Consider the following 18,944-nt stretch of genomic DNA (forward strand, 5'->3'; position numbering starts at 1 on the left):
TCAGGAATGTCAGAGCGTGCAAAAGAGAGGGACCAAATCTCTTCTCTGTTACAGCGCCGAGACGGAAGAGCTGAGGGATTAGCCTTTACCAAATCAACATACTGTTAAAACGCACTGCTGGGTTATTCTCCTCCTCCCCAGACTGCCTGCATGCAATCACAAATATTTGTTTTGAGAAGCTTCAATGGTGAAGAAATAGCTGGCAACAGTTTTCTGACTGCTTCACTGCTCACTTTACTGCAACGCTGTAAAAAAGCGAGCTGAACAAGTCACATCAAGAGCAGAATTCTTGTCCTGCTAATCAGTGGCGATTCAATGCAAGCCAATATGGAAAAAGCCACAGGCCAAAAGCTATGATAATGACTCTGCTGGTCTGATTGCGTAGTGCATTTCTGACTGTAACCGATATGACAGTGGGGACCACCAAGGAAAGTACAGCTGAGCTGCCTTTGCCTCGCCGTGCCTGCTCCTCCTGGGTGGGATCGGGTTTGAGAGCGCCCACCGGCGCAGCTCGAGCCTCCTTAAATCAGTTTCATTCCCCTGATGCTGCGAAAGGCCTGCGCTACAACATGCGTCGTAAAACATCCTCCCGTCAGCCCATTCGGGTCTTAAGTGGGGGTGGCCGCTAAAGGATGCGGTTTGCGCATGACTGAACAAAACAATGTGCACACAATGTTAAAGGACCCTTGATTGATTTTTCTCCTCAATTCCACACGGTATATCACCCCACGGTACGTGGCTGATTTAGCTGGTTAATGCATCAAACCCACACAACAGATTTCACTTAAAAAAGTGGAAAAACGTTTACTCACCGTTTTGAAATGAAAGAGGTTCATGTGGCATGTAAACATTTTTAAAAGTTTCAAAATATACCATTCACACCTCGGGCCATACGCCACTCATCAGGTGGCCAATTTTGAATGGACTGTTTTCGTGATGCCATAAGTGACGCTGAAGTTTCACTCCAGGCTGCTTTTTAAACGAGGCACAATACAGGGCAGCCAATCAGAAGGATGCCCAAAATATACAAGCATCTCCAAGTTTTGAGCATAGCAACTGACCATAAATGGTCTATTAGCTTTTTTAGATCATAATGTGGCATAAGAGGACATGAAGAAACATGCAAGAAATAGGTCATTCAATTTACCACTTTCCAGCAGATGGTTGGTGCTCTACAATGGGCGGATTAGTGGTTTAGATGACAAGTACGAATACTGGGTTGCTGTGAAGGAGAGGTTTGGAAATGGTTAAGCTCTCTCAATCCATTGCATCGCCACTGCAGTCACTGTATTAATGTTTATTTGCACTTATTACATTATGTGAGTGTTTTTCTGAGCTTAAGGCCCAGATAAAATCCTAGCACACACATACCACCAAGTGCTCGGGGCGAGCTCAATCACCCCCTGTAAGAGGAGCAAGATCTGCAGGCTAGAGGGGCTGATGGGATGCATATAACGTTGGGTGGAAGCTGTGACTGTGTTTGATTTAAACGCTTTCAGATGCTCTTTAGAGGCGCGCATAGCAAGAAACAGCTGGCTGCTTTTCCACTGATATGCAGCAGGGCACGCCTCTCCGCTCTTTCCTAGCAATGGCGGGATGAATTCTTCCCTTCCTCAGCGGTGAAGGGCTCTCTCTCCCATGCCTTTAGCACACTCTGGATTCATTAGCCATTTATGGGGATGGTATGGAACATCAGGCATGTATTAGCCACACATGTACGCAGGTCGTAATTCATAAACAATGCAAAGGCGAAACGAAGAAAAGGCGTGCTGTGGAAGGAAAACAGATGAGGGGGAGTAAACGTGCATTAATGACATGACGTTGGGTCAACAGTCATGTTAAACAAGGAGGAACGGCTTTTAAAACACGGACGTCTCAGCATTTACCTTGAAAAAAAAAACAGTGGCATCTATGTCTGAGATGACTAAGAGGCATGGGCATGCATTTGAATTGCACTCACATCAGACTGTGGATCAGATTCCACTTTTTTTTTTGGCCATAACGGCATTGAACACGCCTTGGGTGTAAAAGAAAATCAGATAGTGTTTGCTTATTGCCTACAAGAACAAGGCAGCGGCATCTAAACTAAGCTTGCTTCATCGTGAGATAAGACACAGCCCACATTCTTGGCCAATAATGTGTTTATGAATAACTCCTGCAGGCCATTAAAAGCAAGTGGAGCACCACTGACCGAGACAGATGGACCTTTAATTGACTTTAACAGATCGGACAGGTGAGCCAGGTGGCTCAAAAGCTTTGGACCTGTTACTAGCTCTTAATCAATGAATGGATTCTTCTAACCTTGTACCAAGACGGGTAGAGGCAGACAGTGTTCAGACGGCCTCCACCCCCCCTTCGCCCGGTCCAGCCCCACCTGTACCTGCCGACGCCGGGAAGGAATGTGGGCTGAGATAAGGTGGCTTCAAATGCACATGGGCTTATTGATTTCCATGCTCCGACCATCTCTCCACATCAAAAAAGGTCACAGTTGGTAGAAATCAAAAAAAAAAAAAAAAAAAAAAAGGAGGGAGTTTTTTTGGGTGTGGGGTGGGGGTGTTGGGGGGGGCTTTGTTCTGCTGCTGTAATGCTGGATGGCTGGGCTGGCGAGAGGGAGCCTCAGGTCTTAAGCCTATGCCTTTCAACTCAGGCCTAGGCTGCTTTTAATAGAAACATAGCACATTTGAAGCCAGGGAACTCGCCTCACATCACAACACAGGCCAGTTCAGAGAACCTTCAGAGAAAAGAACCAAATGAATCTAGGCAAGTCCAGCAGCGTAGCTATTAATCAGAAACAATACAAAGTCTCTATGACGAAGACTCGGGTTTCGTTTTAAATGCTTTTTAAACGCTTTAAACGTTTTAAATGGTGAGCAAAGAGTTTTATAAAATACAAAATGGACTTGATACGGTTCATCCAGGGAATGCAACACTATCTGGTTTAAAACAAAACATAAATAAACAAATAAATAAATAAAAAGAGAAAAAGAGAAGAGCAGCTTTTCAGGGCCAGCTAGTTTGTTATCCAGCCTATTCTTATCCCCCAGACCGATCCAGCGGGATTGGAGTGATTAGGCTGTTTGATGTTGGCCTCTGAATCCCTGAGAGCGTGACCCTTTCACCCTCCCCCTGCAGCCAGAACTCCGTTGGCTCATTCTGCGCACAGCTTGAGCCGAGAGGCTGCTTGCAGAGCGAGCTCTGCAGCTGCGGACGTGGAACAACATGAGCGGGCCAAGAATGCGGCCCTGGTGCACTCCATTCACGTGAGGGGGTTTACACTGGCATTCCCCGCTACAGATTAAGACGGCGCTCTCGCTTTACCAGCGTTGACGGCCAATTTAAACGAGCCTTGAAAAGAGCGTCCGCTGATCCTGTGTCCTCCTCATTATGTTGTAGGTCTTTGAAAAGCGATGAAAGCGAAAGCTGAAGCGCGCAAATGAGCCTCAATCCAGAGAAATCAAGGTGAAGGAGAGGAGCTTTGAATAGACTCAATCTCGTCGGTGCACAGGTGAACAGGACAGTGAACCCGCTGACCCGAAATGGTTATGATTAAAGAAAAAGAGGTTATGAGGAGATGGCAGCAGCAGTGTAGGAGAGAGCGCCAGTTCTCATAACTGTAACCGCGCACAGAGAAAGACAGATGTTGAAGAAGTTCATTGTCATTTTCTCTCTTTCCTTCTTTTTTTTTCGGTAAATATCGTATGCAGCCGGTTCTCGTTTGAACATTCAGAGCCGGTCGCCAAATGCACAACTGCTTTGCACACAACATCTTTGCCGACATGCTAATTTCCTCTGATGATCAGAGACACAAGGATGAAAGATGGAAACTTTCGCTCTTTTTCTATTCAAGCATTGCACTTCTGTGTGGCGTTGCCACGGAAACACAAGTCAAATCATCACGCAGCTACTCATTTGCATGGAAAAGGGGAAAATTTAGGGGACATCTTATTCTTTCTAAGTGGAGGTAAAGACAGGGAGGTGGGGATGTGGTGTACTAAATATATTTTATTAAAAGTGTAAACAAAGACTAGAACAAGTCTGATCTGGCTGTCCTACAATATTGTCGACTAGGGCTGTCACAACCATGAAATCTTACTTCACATTTGTCATACAAATAAAGGTGATTAGGGATTTAATAGTTTTCCTTGTTTAGTGTATGTGATTATTAAAATACAAGCCAAAGTGGCCATCAATTCCTTCAATGCCCGCATAGATATATTAACATAGCTAACATTGGCTGTACTGTTAATATGATGCAGTACATTCACACAAAAGTCCAGTGACACATAAGCAAGAAACATTTTTTCATGAGAGAAAATTGGGGGCAGTCGTGGGCTGGAGGAGGGAACTGGCCCTGTGACCAGAAGGTTGCCGGTTCAATCCCACATGACTGAGGTGTCCTTGAGCAAGACACCTAACCCCCAACTGCTCCCCGGGCACCGTGGATAGGGCTGCCCACCGCTCCGGGCAAGTGTGCTCGCTGCCCCCTAGTGTGTGTGTATTCACTTGTGTGTATGTGGTGTTTCACTTCACGGATGGTGGAATTTCCCCGTTTGTGGGACTAATAAAGTACCACTTAATTTAACTATGCAAAATCACACTCCCTCGTCTAGCACACAAACTAAAATATGAGAATGAGCTACACCACCAATAAACATACAAACATAACTCTAGCTCCGTTTTAAGTTACAGCATCAAGTTACAAGTTAGGACTTTTTATAAGAATCTCCTTTTTTTTTTTATTTAAATGTACTTGCCTATTGGTGACTCGAACATAGCGCTGCAAATAACCCGCAATTAGAGCTGGCCAAGCTAAAGCCAATCCCCTCCGATCAGGGTTAGTTTTAACAGGGCGGTACAATTAAGCCTCCTAGAACACACAATGAGAGAGGTCCATATTCCTCACATAGAAAACAAAACAGCTGCTTCTTCTGAAAGTGTTTTTGCACAGATTCAGCAAAAACCTGTTACAGATGTGATGTAATTAAAATACATTAAATCTGACTGTTGGTATTTGCTGTTCTAGTCTAAACTAATTTGCCGCACTTCTTTCAATAATCATATTTATTGTGCTTATTGATTTTGGTCATTTTCATTTATTTAGGGTGGAAAGTTTGTCTTGTTCAAACCACACAGAACAGTATGGAATGAACTGTACCTTGCATCAATATTCCGGACAGTTTAGCAACTGTTACAACTAGCCTCACAGTCTGTTGCACTTAACTCTGCATGTGGGGTGAGTTGTAATATTTGCATATATTTTATGCACTCCACTTTTGGCTGAACTATTTATAAACCTGAGATACTGGAAACAAAGTCTCTGTAAGTTGCTTATATAAAAATCGATATTTTGCCCCTGCCGCATGAGATCCGGAGCCTGTGTGGTTAGACGTAGAACCAGTTGCAACAAGTCTTTGCCAGCTGAACATTTACATTAAAAAAGCTCCGAACATGGCTTTGCAATTCTCTACTGGGCAGTGATAATGACGATCAAAACAAAAAAAAAAAGGACATGACATGTCCGGTGTCCTGTCAATCACCCGGTCAGTTTCCAGTTTCAAGTTCATTCCTTACTGTGAAAAACTTATTTAGAAAGCACAATACTCAAATGTGCCGTGCCAGCTTTCCATACGAGTGCAACTAGAGTACGATAACAAAGATGCATGGCTAACTGATCAAAGCCTGATAAAGACAGAGGAGAGTCAGCAGGATTGAATGATTAAAAAAAAAACAAACAAACAAAAAAAGAAAAAAAGAAAAAGTCCGACTGCGTCATGAAAAAAAGAGGATCCCTTCATGTAATTCCCTGGTTTGATTGGTATGATGAAAAAATACCAGGTGGTTAAATGAAAAGGTTTTTGGTTCAACACACACACACACACACACACACACACACACACACACACACCTTCAAGTAATATTCAACCACCTGCAGATTTTGCAGGTTGACACATTTGGAGTTAACAGCATTGTGAAATTTGGACAGTAGATGGGCCTCAACACATGAAATGCACTGCAGCAATTTTTTTTTTAATTTTGCAAACTTTACCAGAGGGTCAATTATTATTAAACCCCTCAAACCACCAGAATTCTGTTTGGTTCCCTCAAGTAATAAGAAGAATTTGAAGTATTAAGAACAATGAGCTTCACATGTTTGGAATCTCTTTTTCACACCTTTTCTGACTATAAAAGCCCCTTCCCAATCAACAGCACTTCAACACGGGAAAGGCTAAGGAGCATTCCAAGGCCATCAGAGACAAAATTGTTTAGGGATGGCAAGGGGTACAAAACCCTTTCCAAGGAGTTGGGCTTCCTGTCTCCACCGTTGGGAGCATCATCTGGAAGTGGAAGGCTTATGTCAAATTGTCATCTGTCCTGATCCTTCTTGATCTCTCTGCAGCTTTTGACACAGTCAACCATACGATCCTTCTGGACATCCTCAACAACCTCGGAATCACTGGTTATGCGTGGAGGTGGTTCAAGTCCTATCTGGAGGATCGCTCTTATCAGGTAACATGGAGAGGGTTCACATCCTCTCCATGCAGGCTCTCCACTGGTGTCCCCCAAGGCTCGGTCCTGGGTCCTCTTCTCTTTTCTCTTTACACTAGCTCTCTTGGTGATGTAATATCTTCTCATGGCTTCTCTCATCACTGTTATGCTGATGACACTCAAATAATGTTTTCTTTCTCTCCCTCTGACACACAGGTTTCCAGTCGCATCTCGGCATGCCTGTCTGACATCTCTACATGGATGGCAGCCCACCACCTGAAGCTCAATCCCAGCAAGACTGAGCTGATATTCATCCCTGCGATTACAGGTCCTCATCATGATCTTGCCATCTCAATCGAGAACTCCCTGATTGGTCCATCTGTAGAGGCAAGAAGTCTTGGTGTGACTCTGGATGGCCAGTTATCGTTTTCGACTCACATCGCGAACCTGACTCGGTCATGTAGGTTTCTCCTGTACAACATCCGAAGGATCCGACCCTTCCTCACCCGAGAGGCCACCCAGGTGCTAGTGCAGTCTCTTGTTATCTCAAGGCTTGACTACTGCAAGCCACTCTTGGGTGGTCTTCCCATGCAGACCATCAAGCCTCTGCAACTCATCCAGAATGCGGCAGCACCGCTCGTCTCCAATCTGCCCAAGTTCAGCCACGTCACCCCACTGCTGCGCTCCCTTCACTGGCTTCCTGCAGCTGCATCAGGTTTAAAACCCTAATGCTGGCCTACAAAGCCAAAAATGGACCAGCCCCTACCTACTTGACGGCATTGGTGAAATCTCAAACTGAACCACGAGCCCTTCAAGTACGGCTCGGCTTGACCCGCCATCCTTCAAGGTGCACGGAAGACAAGCGTCGAGAATGTTCTCTGTACTGGAGCCCAGGTGGTGGAATGAACTCCCACTGGCTGTCCGAACAGCAGAGTCTCTTGCGGTCTTCAAACGTAGACTGAAGACCGTCTCTTTACACAGCACTTAAATCAGCACTGAATTATAAGCTGCACTTATTTTTATTGTACTTCACTGTGTATTGTAGTTTATTGTATTGTTTGTTATTGTTATTGTATTGCATTGAATGGCACAGAGTTCTACGTTCAACTCTGTTTCTTTTTCTCTTGGTGTCTGCAGTGACTGTGTTTCTAGCAGTATCTGAGCTCAGGACTGTCTTTTTCTCTAAGCTGTTGGTAACTAGCAAAGATACTTTCTCTAGATTGACAAAGCACTTCTTGTAAGTCGCTCAGGATAAGAGCGTCTGCTAAATGCTGTAAATGTAAATGTAAAAATGTTATGGAACTACTGTTAATCTTCCACGGCTTGGACAGCCTTTCAAAGTTTCCTCCCGTGTCGAGGCCAGGCTCGTCCAAATGGTCAAGGCTGACCCAAGGACAACAAGGAGGGAGCTCCGGGAAGATCTCATGGCGGTGGGGACATTGGTTTCAATAAATACCACTGCAATGGTCTCCGCTCCAGGCGAACCCGTAAGGTACCTTTACTTTCAAAGCGTCATGTCAAGGCCCATCTGAAATTTGCTCATGATCCCTTGGAAGACTCTGAGACAGACTGGTTCAAGGTTCTCTGATCTGATGAGACCAAGATCAAGGTCTTTGGTGCCAACCACACCCTTGCATTTGGAGAGAGGATGGCACTGCATACGTCCCAAAGAATACCATCCCTACAGTCAAGCATGGTGGTCGCAGCATCATGCTGTGGGGCTGCTTCTTAGCCAAGGGGTCTGGCCATCTGGTCCACATCCACATGAAAATGGATAGCACAGCCTACCTGGAGATCTTGGTCAAAAACCTCCGCTCTTCCATCAAGGATCTTAAGATGGGTCGTCATTTCATCTTCTGACAGGACAACGGCCCCAAGCACACGGCCACGGAAACCGAGGCCTGGTTTAAGAGGGAAAAGATCAAGGTGTTGCAGTGGCTTAGTCAGTCTCCTGACCTTAATCCAGTTGAAAACTTGTGGAAGGAGCTCAAGATCAAAGTCCACGAGATATGCCCAAAAACCTAGACAACTTGGAGAAGATCTGCATGGAGGAGTGGGCCAAGATTACCTGCGCCAGCCTGATCAGGTGTTATAAAAAAAAGATTAATAGCTGTAACTGCAATAAATTCAACAAAATATTAAACCTAGGGGTTGAATAATGACGGATCCTAATTTTTACGTTTAAATGTGTTGTAATGTAATTGAGCAACTTATATTTTTTGTTTGTAATATTTAGGCATCTGTTAATAAATGCTGCTCTTGTTCAAAGTTTAAAGGCTCTAACGTATGTGCAAGGGGTTGAATACTACTTGGAAGCTCTGTATATATATATATATATATATATATATATATATATATATATATATATACACATACACACACACACACACACACACACACACACACACACACCTTTTCCAACATGCTAGTCCATCTGCTAATACGGCAAGCAAACTGCGCTTCATGCAGTTCCATCTCGTTTAAATTTCTCCACTCATCCTCACATCTCTGCTATCAGGCGCTGCACATTTGATGTGTGCGCTTGGCCGGTTCTTTGAAGTCCTGGACTGACTTTAAAGCTGGTCAGAGGCAGGCAGGTAGCAGGGGAGGGTGTGAGCCTGGGCAATCATTAGCCTGATGACTGCTTAATTAGCGCCCACGCTAAACCAGCACCTGTGTTGTGTGTTCCTGGCATGGGCTAATTTATTTCTCCTAATCTGTTTGTGACTGCAGATGTGTTCTCTGCGGCAGGACCAGAATGGGTGTCCGATAACACGCTGCCTTTCATTCAGCCAAATGTACGCCTTTAAGTCATCGCCAGTAGGCAGGAAACGATTTACTCTATGGAACACAAAACGTGAATGCCAGGACATTTAAGAAACTGAATGCAAATCAATGCCAAACGCCTAATTTCAATCACTTACTAATTACACCCCCCCGCCCCCCCCCCGCCCACTGCCATTGTATATCGTCATTTTCTTTCTCCCCCAGACTTTCTAGAAACTAGACTGCCTAAAGATCTATTAACGTCTACCAGGTTATTAAACTATGGTAGCGCAAATAAGGCACATGTCTGACAACACTTCAACTCCTGAATTACGCAAGTGATTTCCAGCAGGACCCACATCCTACCTTCAGCATGTTTAAAATGAACTGACCACAGAAATCACTGATTATAACAGCATTTGTATTAAAGATATACATTATAGTGAGCAACTAACAAGTATAGGCAAATGGTTTTAGTGTTTAGTTACCTCCTATGCCCTGGGCTACAGCTGTATTTTAAAAGGCGTGTTGCAGTGTTTGTCTGTGGCTTGGATCATTTAGAGCGTGTAAGCTCTGCGTTTAATGGTGCAGAACCCAACCTTATTCCATTAGCAGTCTCCTAATCTGTATACGGCCTGGTAATGTGGTAATGCATGTCAGTTATTAGAGCAACTGACCTCAGTCTAGTACATACCTTAGATATACACTAAAATGTGTATGTAAGTTAAAAAAATATCTCTCTAAATTTGCTAAATACTAAATATGTGTCAATGACCCTAAAGATATGTGCAGATGATCATTTTACAAAGTCAGAATCTGCAAAATGTCATTATCTCTGCCTGACCAGGACTGAGTGGGCATTTCCGACTGCATGCTGACTGACTATAGTATAGCCATGGCACCCAGGGCTTCGCACTGGTTTTTAAGCTTTTGTTTTCTGGCAGAAGTCACACGTCAAGTCTTGCAATCCCGGATCATGTACGTAAAATTACGTTTAACCAGGGATGACTACACCAACAGTGGTGATGAGCATCAGAGACTAAATAGGAATTTAACCAAGCATCAAAACATCATTACCAGACAATATTTTGGTATAGTAACTTTCTTTCTTGCCATCGTGTAGAGGGAGGACAACAAATTGCAAACATACAAGCAAACAAAAATTACAAAGGGGAATAAAGGAGGGAAAAAAATGGAGAAAAAAATAATAAAAATATATAAAAGAAAAATACAAAACATGTAAAACAACAAAAAGAAAAAAAGGAAAAGAGAAAAAAAATTTTATATTTGTACCCTCAGAGAATGAATTGGGCTTTAGCTATTTGTTATACCTGCCATATAAATTTCATTGTGTGTGTGTGCGTGTGTTTGTGTGCGTGTGTTTGTGTGTGTGTGTGTGTGTGTGTGTGAGAGACCTGGAACATTCAGGTAGAGGCACCATAGGTAAGTCTAAAAGCCGTTGGAAGTTAAGGTGGTCGCAGAACGCCGTTAAGTGTTGACCGTGTTTTTTCGTATTCGTGAGATTTGTTTTCGAGAGATGCTGAGATTTTTTCCGTTGCTTTATATTCTATTAGAAGGTTTTTCCATTGAGTTAGAAGACGATGTTCACCAGCAGTGAAACAAAATAACAAAACAGTTTTACACTGATGTGGCTCATGATCTCTGAAAAAAGTAAAAATGTTTATTTGTACAACGGTAGTCTTGCTTCCAGACCTTTGGAGTGTAGAATATGTCTGTTCAGACCAAACAGAACAAATCTCAAGAGTAAACTGACCTGGTCATATTTACAGGAGGTCCACAGGAAACTTCAACTCCAAAATACAGGGCAGTACAGGATGACCGGTCCATCGGCAAGATGCAGAAGTTAATGATAGCAGCCTAATTAAGTTACTGCCAGTGAAGTGTGATATGCCACAGCCAGGGGCCAAACAAACACACAGACAGTAAACAGTGAAGTCATCGGCGCAAACAAAGCCAGGCTTACATCATTCTTTCAGCCAGCATGCGAGATTCTGGACCAGTGGGAAAGCTCTGCAGATTCTAGGCTGTGAGCTCCTCAAGTTGGATTTGAAGCTGGGATGGGGGTTCTTCTCTCCTCCTTGCTAACAGCTAAGAGAATGGACACAGGTATGCCAAGGGCCAGGCGGACAGCGGGAGAGCTCGACATCAGTCTGGCAAAATAACATGGTACGCTCCTTCAAACGCAGCCTGGTCACTACCACGTCTCCTGCCGCATTCCTGTGGCGGGGAGTAGGCTCAGAGAGCGCGGGCGGTAACCCCGCACTAACGCCACATCTGAGGGCCATGCTGAGGTCCAAAAGATGGCCTTTCCCATAACGGGGCGTTGAGCTGAGCCACTTCCACAGACTGCGACCACGAATCACAGTCCAGACCACAGCATTGTTTGCATTCTAGCTCAGCTGGGTTAGTAAAGAACAATGCAACTTCAGCAGTTAGAAACGGTACTGAACATTATGGTCAGCGGGTTCTTCTGGATACTATAAGGGATATACATGGATTAAGACACCATATCATCGCTGTCCAATGTAAAACAAGTATCTCCAATATATTAGCTTTACAGGAGAGGGCCTTTAGTCAGCTAGCTTTTATTCACCGTTCGCATGCTCTCATTTGCGGGATTGTTATTCTTCGTTAGCATGTGTCTGCTCACCTGAGTGCATCCTCTAATTTGCGGGCCTTCCTCCTGGCCTCGGACCTTTCCTTCTCCAGCTCGGCCTGCAGAGCCTGCACCTGCAAGGGACAGCAAAGACATCAATTACTCAGCACATCCTAACAGATCCCACCCATTCTACGCCCCCTCCGCACAGCTGGGCCTCGGTTTAGCCCACCAGCTCGTTCTGCAGACTCCTCTGTTTCCTCTATCTCCTCCAGGCCAGGGGTCATCCCTGCCCAGCCCCTGCCTCACTGCCTGCAGTGGTATATGGCTCCAGCTGTGCAGATGTGCCCCTCACACCATCCACCTTTATGGCCTCGCTCCAGACTTTGAAGGTGGGATTGACCGGCTGTGGCCCAGGTGTTGTCGCCCTGATCTTAAAACTCAATCTCCGCCTGATTGTGCCGGCCCAATTCATTAGGACAGCTTCCTTTCTTTTTTCTTTTTTTTTGCATTTTTTATGACAGCGTAATTGCTTTGAAGAGTCTTGAAAGGCACGGCTTGCAGGAGGCCCCGTTAAATGTTCAAAAGTGGCCAAAGCAATCAAGTAGGCTCCGGACACAAGGAATAATCGTGCAGCTCCCCTTTCATTTCAGGTAACCCCTGGCACCCCAACAGGTTGCCCTGCTTTAACACATGCAGTACCCAGTAATCACCTCTAGACTTTACAACCTCAAGGTGCAAATCCATTAAAATAAAGAGGAGCAAATGCTTTTTATCTCTAACTTAAAACTGCTTGGGCAAGGTAATATTGCTTTGGTTTAAAGAAAGACCAAGTCAGGGCCAACAAAAAAGCATGCTAACATTGGTACATTTAGAATAGTCTTTCTAGCTACAAGCCTCCATCATGGTACACAGAAGTACTGAAAACTGGCCTGTCAGTCACACAATCCCAGTTTTTACTATGAAAGACTGAGACATCTGCTCATGACAGAAAGCTGAAGCCCTGTCTAGACTTAAACAGAAAATCGAGTTTCATAACAGAACAATCACCTTTATCTCACTGCTGTGTTGGAGTTCCTTTGTCTCTTGCTGCATCTTATTTTCCAGCTCCTGGAGGAACCAAAATCAAATTTAAGTTGATATCTCTGAGTCACACAGGCTATCAAACTTTTATTTCCACCGCATGTAGCTGATCCAAAACTACAGTAAACTGATCTTTAAGTGGATAAAGTTACTGGACAGAAGGAAAAAACAGGCAGGTGGATTTCTTAGGCTACCTTAGAACAAAGTCAGCAGACAAGTAGATGGAGAAACTCACCCTGAGCTGTTTGTGCCGTCGGTGCTCGCTGTCCTGCAGCTGCTGTTTGAGCTGAGCCACCATTTGCTCCAGATCCTCAATCACTTCAGAAGCCTAACAATCCAACCCAGCAGATACCACCACATTTAAATCATTATCATCAAACATACATTCCCTACATTCATAATAACTGTCCTGTGCCTGATGACGGTTAATAGATATGAGCATAATACCACATTTATTGTACTTTAGCCTGTTGTTGCTTGAACACGCTTGAGGGAGACACTAGCTACGCTTACATGCAACCTAATAATCCATTAATAATCCGGCTAATAGCTCAACTGGAATAGAATACGTCCATGTAAACATTCGGAATACAACTTCAATCCGATTGAACGAGGTGGATAATCCTGTAAATAATCCGTTAAATAGAAGAATAATAAAGTTAAACGCCTGAATTTGATTACATTCCAATCGGAACACGTGAGTGCGTTCTGCGCATGTGCGTTCGTGTCACTGCAAAAGCAGAGAACTCACAAACCGGCTCTGGCAAAAGTTTATACCAGCAGAAACTGGACTGCAGAGGAGACGAAGTTCACGCTCTGATCTTTAAAAGACGGCGGCGGGACGGACGTCCAGCTTATGCGTCTCAGAACACGACGTCTTCCTCTCGGCCTTCTTTAATGAAGACACGTGAAGGACGTTTTCCTGAGTCTGACGTCATTTTAAAGCAGTTAGAAACACAATCACTGCTCACTGCTGCTCATCTCACTCTGACTAGACTCACGTGATGCTGGTTGTCACGGTAACGTTTACTCTAAGTGGTTCTCCACGCATGCACGTCATTTTGCATCAGATTACTTGTAGTGAGCACGTAAACGAAGATTTTCATCAGATTGCTGAGTAGAGTGAGCATAAACACCTCAGTCTGAATCTGTATTCGGAATGTATTCAAATGGATTGGCGACAATGTTTCCATGTAAACACAGACACTGTGTGTTGTTGTGGGAGAAAGATATCACGCCCCTACATAAAGCTGCCTATAGGACGGTCTATGCTTTAGGTCGTCCTCAGACCACCGAGTCAGCTTTTCAGATATATGATGAAACAGCTTTGGGTTTTGAGAAAAACACAGGCTCGTACAATTTGACAGCAAGTGAAACGGCCTCAGGCAAAAAGGCATCAGGCTAACTGGCCACAGACACCATGACCTAAGACAGCGAAGTCCGTCTGCAATTTTGCTCTTTTTTACAACGTAAATTTAAGTTTCATGACCAAATTAAACATGATTAAATACTACAACCAAACTTTCATCAAACGTATTGCGTATTCATTTAATTTGACAAAGATTAAGCATTTATCCACCTGCTATCACTGTTTGTGTCTTTGCCTCAGTATTTTTTTTTTTTTTTGATTATTTTTATTAAGTGCATAAATAAAACAAATGCCTAAGGCTGAGCATTTTAACCATTCGTTCTATTCAATTATCTGTATTTTCAAACTAACAGATTTGGAATAGCACCTAGAACTGGCAAATAGGCTGATTATGTGGCTGATTCAGCACCTGATCTTTGCGTTTTATGCATATTTCAAACTGTACATTCCTACACTCGAGAAAAAAAAACAGTAGGTGAAACGACGAGATCTGAAAACGACATATTTGAATAACCACACCTTATGTGAAACGTTTAAAGAGGTGATTTAATAAATGGTTATACTGGTCAGCCGAGTTGAATCTGTGGTAGCTACCTTGGCTGCAGACAGAGCATGCTCCTGCTGGAAGTGGCTCATATCTGCGTCGTGTTTGGCGTGGAGTTTCTGCAGCGTCTCCTCGTGCTGTTCACTCTGCAGCTCCTTCTCTCTCAGCAGAGACACATTCCTGAAGTACACAGAAATGTGGATCATTCCACCGAATTGATCCAAAGTCTTGGATGTCGAGGTTAAAATAAATGCCTTTTGCTTCACCTTGTACCTTACGTAGGTTTATTTTATTAAAACCAAAGAATTAACACTACAATTCGAACAAACAACACCATCAAAACTTTACCAAGCCTCTTGCATCAGTGACTGGTTTGTTAACCAGTTAACCAGACTGGTTTGTTAACCTTCAAACTTATAGAAATAATGATTTGACATTTATCGATATCGAGCGATATAAATTGTGTTCATCGTGATAACATTTCTGGCCATATCGCCCAGCTCTGAGGTCAATGTATTGTAGCCATTTCCAAACCTCTCCCAAGTTGTGAATTTGAACTATGTGATCTGGAACCAAACCTCTGTTCTTCTAACCCGCACGCAATATAGCAGCGTTCTGAAAACAAGAAATCTGTGTTACTGTTTTAGGCTTGTTTTTTCACTTGTATTTTGCACAGTATTTACTGTGTGTTTAACATTCTGAAAGTCATTTAAACTGAAAGGCTTACACTTTCAATAACTGAAATTTATTTAGAATTAGAATATAATTTACAACCATTGCTCTGTGTTTGTTTTGCACACTGTGAAATTAGACCTCTGCATTTAATCCCGCCGTGCAGTGAAACACCCGGACCCAGACATGCACGCTAGTGAACACGCACTAGGGGGCAGTGAGCACACTTGCCGGGAGCAGTGGGCAGCCCTACCCACGGTGCCTGGGGAGCAATTGGGGGTTAGGTGTCTTGCTCAAGGGCACTTCAGTCATGGACTGTCGGGCAAGGGGCAAGACTGCCCCCCAGATGTGGGCTGGAGGTTTTGTTTTCTACAACAAAAAGTGTAGTTGACGCCAAAATTTGCATTTTAAAACTATCTTACATTGACTTACATGTAAAATCAGAGCTGGACGAAGTACACAAATCATGTACTTGAGTTAAAGTACAGACACCCAAGGTAAAATATCACTCCAGTAAAAGTAGAAGTTCCTCCCTTTAGACCTCCACTTGAGTAAAAGTACTAAAGTATTTCCCTTCAAATGTACTTAAGTATAAAGTAAAAGTACTAAAAGAGTAATTCTGGCTCTGATGGCCTGTTATCATTTTTATAACCAGACTGGCTTCATGAACTCATTTCAGGTGAAAGTCCTCCAGCGTCTCTCTTGGTAAACCAGTCTTTTAATAGAAGGTCATTAATTAGTGACGCTGACGTCTATTAAAATGATCAGAAGCACAAAACACTGAAGGTAAATATAAACTGCATATGTGGACATATTTCTATATTGAGCTCTATTTACACAAAGTTAGGTTAGTTCATCATTTATGTTGAACAGACTCTCCCAAAGTTTTACGCTGCTGCGCTGACATTGAACCGCGTGCTGCACTGGGTCGGTATGACCAACAGGTCAAAACCAGCTCTAAACAAAGTGACCGCTGGGCCCTGATTGGTGCTCTGGCTTTGCGCTTCTTTCGTTTTGACATGTGACGTTTTTATACAAACAGAAACCAAAAGGAACGACAGATTTCTCAAAATGTAGGAGGAAAAAGTCGGATATTAGACTCTGAAATGTAGTGGAGTGAAAGGAGAAAGTCGCCCAGAACGGAGAAACTTCAGTACAGATACACCAAAAATACTAAAGTACAGAAACTAATTACATTTACTCAGTTACTCAGTTACTGTCCACCACTGTGTAAAATAGAGTATTCAGTTGCTAACAAGTTTGAAGTAACTTTAAGCCTGTCAGAAAAATATGCCATAAATAAGCTGCAAGGCGGGGATACTTTAAAGAATCTGAAACAGACGTTTTGATTTGTTTCACATTAGCAAACTGCATGTGAGGAATTAAAAATCTGTTCCTTGCTTTCCGGCAGCTTCTTTCCATTAAACAGAATTCTAGCAATAAAAATGTAATAGTGCTGTTTTATTCAAAACCTGCTGTCGTGTAAGTTTTAGTTTATCAATAAAAAGTTTCATTTCAAGCATCCATCTCAAATTTCATGCATGCTGCCTTTGGCTTCCCTGACTTCCCCAAAACCTACTGATAAGAAATTCTGCTTAGCATATTAGATTTTCTATGGTTTCTCCGCCATACAGAGCTGTTTAGAGCGGTAGCCTTTTCTGGACTTCTGCCTCTGTGATTCTGTCTCTGTGCTAAAAAGTGGCAGCATTCCTTCAGAATAACGTACCCGTCTCTTCAGTCCGGCTAGGCCTCTCTACCTTGCATTTGCTGTAAGAGGCACATGAGGGAGATCCTTCACATGACACTAAATTTATGCAGAAATGTGTTATTTGGGGTAATAAAAACACTTCCAACATACATTCTCGCAACACAGTTTTCCTCTAAAGTTGAGCACAAAATACGTTGTGCCAACATTCCTTAAATACTCCTGACAAGTTCCGTTTCATGGTCTATATCGGCACCTTTGAAGCATTAAAATGTTTTTTATAATGGGTGGAAATGTAGCTGTTCAAATGAATGTCAGGACATTCTTCTTCTCCACGTCCATGTGAACTCAGTCTAGCTCTCTTCCTACATGTCTGTTGCTTCGTGGTGGTACCTGCGGTTGGCCTCCTGTAACTCAGCACCGATGGCAGCAATGTGGATCTCTAGCTCGGCCTTCTCCTGCGTGACCTTCTGCCTGAGCAGGTTCCCATTCTCCACCTCCACTGAAAGCTGCTTTACCCTTGCCTCCAGCTCCCGCACAGTCTGCTCCTGCACAAACAGTGGGAGATATAAGAGAGGCCACAGTCTTCCTGACCTAACAAACTCCACAAAGTAGCCACAACAACTTTCAGTACACAGAGGTGCAACACAAGCATAAATACATCAAGGCAGACATCAAATTTCAACCTAAGATGTCTGAAGTAAAAGGTATAACCTTTAGGACCAAGTGTTACTACACACTTTTTTGGATCAGGCTCTTGGCACTACAACTTTATGGATGACAACACTGATTTTGTCTATGGTGCAATCCACAGAAAACCCAACCGGCTCTTAAAAGAGAATTTTTGTGTAGATGTGATAGTGTGGGTCGAGTATTTCAGCAAGAGTAAGTCTGAACCAAAGCCAGGGAGTCTTGTGGTGCCGCCCAGGCCTTTCTCAACTCCTCGGGCCGTGTAGGCCCAAACAGCTCACCCTCCCGCTTGTGTGGCCTTCAAAGTGCTCTGCTGAGGTGAGAGCTGATCTAAGAGTAGCTTTTAAGCAGTCTCCCGTCTGATAGATCAGTGAAGTCTTTGTTGCGCAGCACATCTAAATGTGTTGCAACCTCCCGAGAAACCTTGGGCGGGGGAAAGCAAGTCAAAAGCGAAAAGTTCTCTAAAGCCAGAGTGCCCCTCAACATGTTACTTGTCTTTCGGTCAGTCTCTGAGATCTTGTGCTATTTTGTAACATAAAAAACCTTCGTCGGTACAGCATAGAAAAGAAAAACAGGCCAGGGCTCAGATTCCCTGAAAACCAGAAAGAATAGTCATAATAGTCTCTCAATTATTTAAGCTACAGACCAAATCAAGTTTAGGCAGTTTTTCTCCTCAGTGCAAATTGAATTAAAAGGGTCTGGTGTCCAAAGTTTGCTTCACAGTTTTGCCCTGGAGTTACGAGGCCAATGTAGACAGAGGTTTTTACGAATTATGCTACAACACAAAACCCCAAAAAATAAAAACACTTGGCTCAATGTCAACCAATCCACTCACCTGTAGCCCTGCCCACACCTTACAGATTGGTTGAAACCTGGACCATGAAGGACCTGGGCCAGGCGACCGGGATCTTTTATATGAGGACTTTGTATGATCACCACATGTCTGTGTGGGTTTCCTCCAGGTCTGATGGCAACCTGTCCGGGATGTTTCCTGCCTTACACCCAAGGAGTG

The 18,944-nt window shown here is 43.6% G+C and overlaps 1 protein-coding gene across 14 annotated transcripts in view; it reads right to left on the reverse strand.

Moving 5' to 3' along the window:
- cep112 (centrosomal protein 112) overlaps window positions 1-18,944 on the reverse strand; it is a 238,026-nt gene that overhangs the window by 132,261 nt on the left and 86,821 nt on the right. For 13 of the 14 annotated variants that reach the window (XR_005131447.1, XM_037545025.1, XM_037545026.1 and 10 more), the window contains 5 exons: window positions 17,636-17,790; window positions 14,916-15,045; window positions 13,188-13,280; window positions 12,920-12,979; window positions 11,924-12,003 (listed from right to left, as the gene is read on the reverse strand). Coding sequence is in view for 13 of the 14 variants with exons in the window: in XM_037545025.1 (XP_037400922.1) it covers window positions 11,924-12,003; window positions 12,920-12,979; window positions 13,188-13,280; window positions 14,916-15,045; window positions 17,636-17,790 (518 nt within the window). In the remaining variant the exon portion in view is untranslated. The remainder of the gene's footprint in view (window positions 1-11,923; window positions 12,004-12,919; window positions 12,980-13,187; window positions 13,281-14,915; window positions 15,046-17,635; window positions 17,791-18,944) is intronic. The other variant, XM_037545027.1, reaches the window with a different exon arrangement.

Source organism: Pygocentrus nattereri, chromosome 14 (genome assembly GCF_015220715.1).
Source record: "Pygocentrus nattereri isolate fPygNat1 chromosome 14, fPygNat1.pri, whole genome shotgun sequence".
NCBI classification, from domain to species: Eukaryota; Metazoa; Chordata; class Actinopteri; order Characiformes; family Serrasalmidae; genus Pygocentrus; species Pygocentrus nattereri.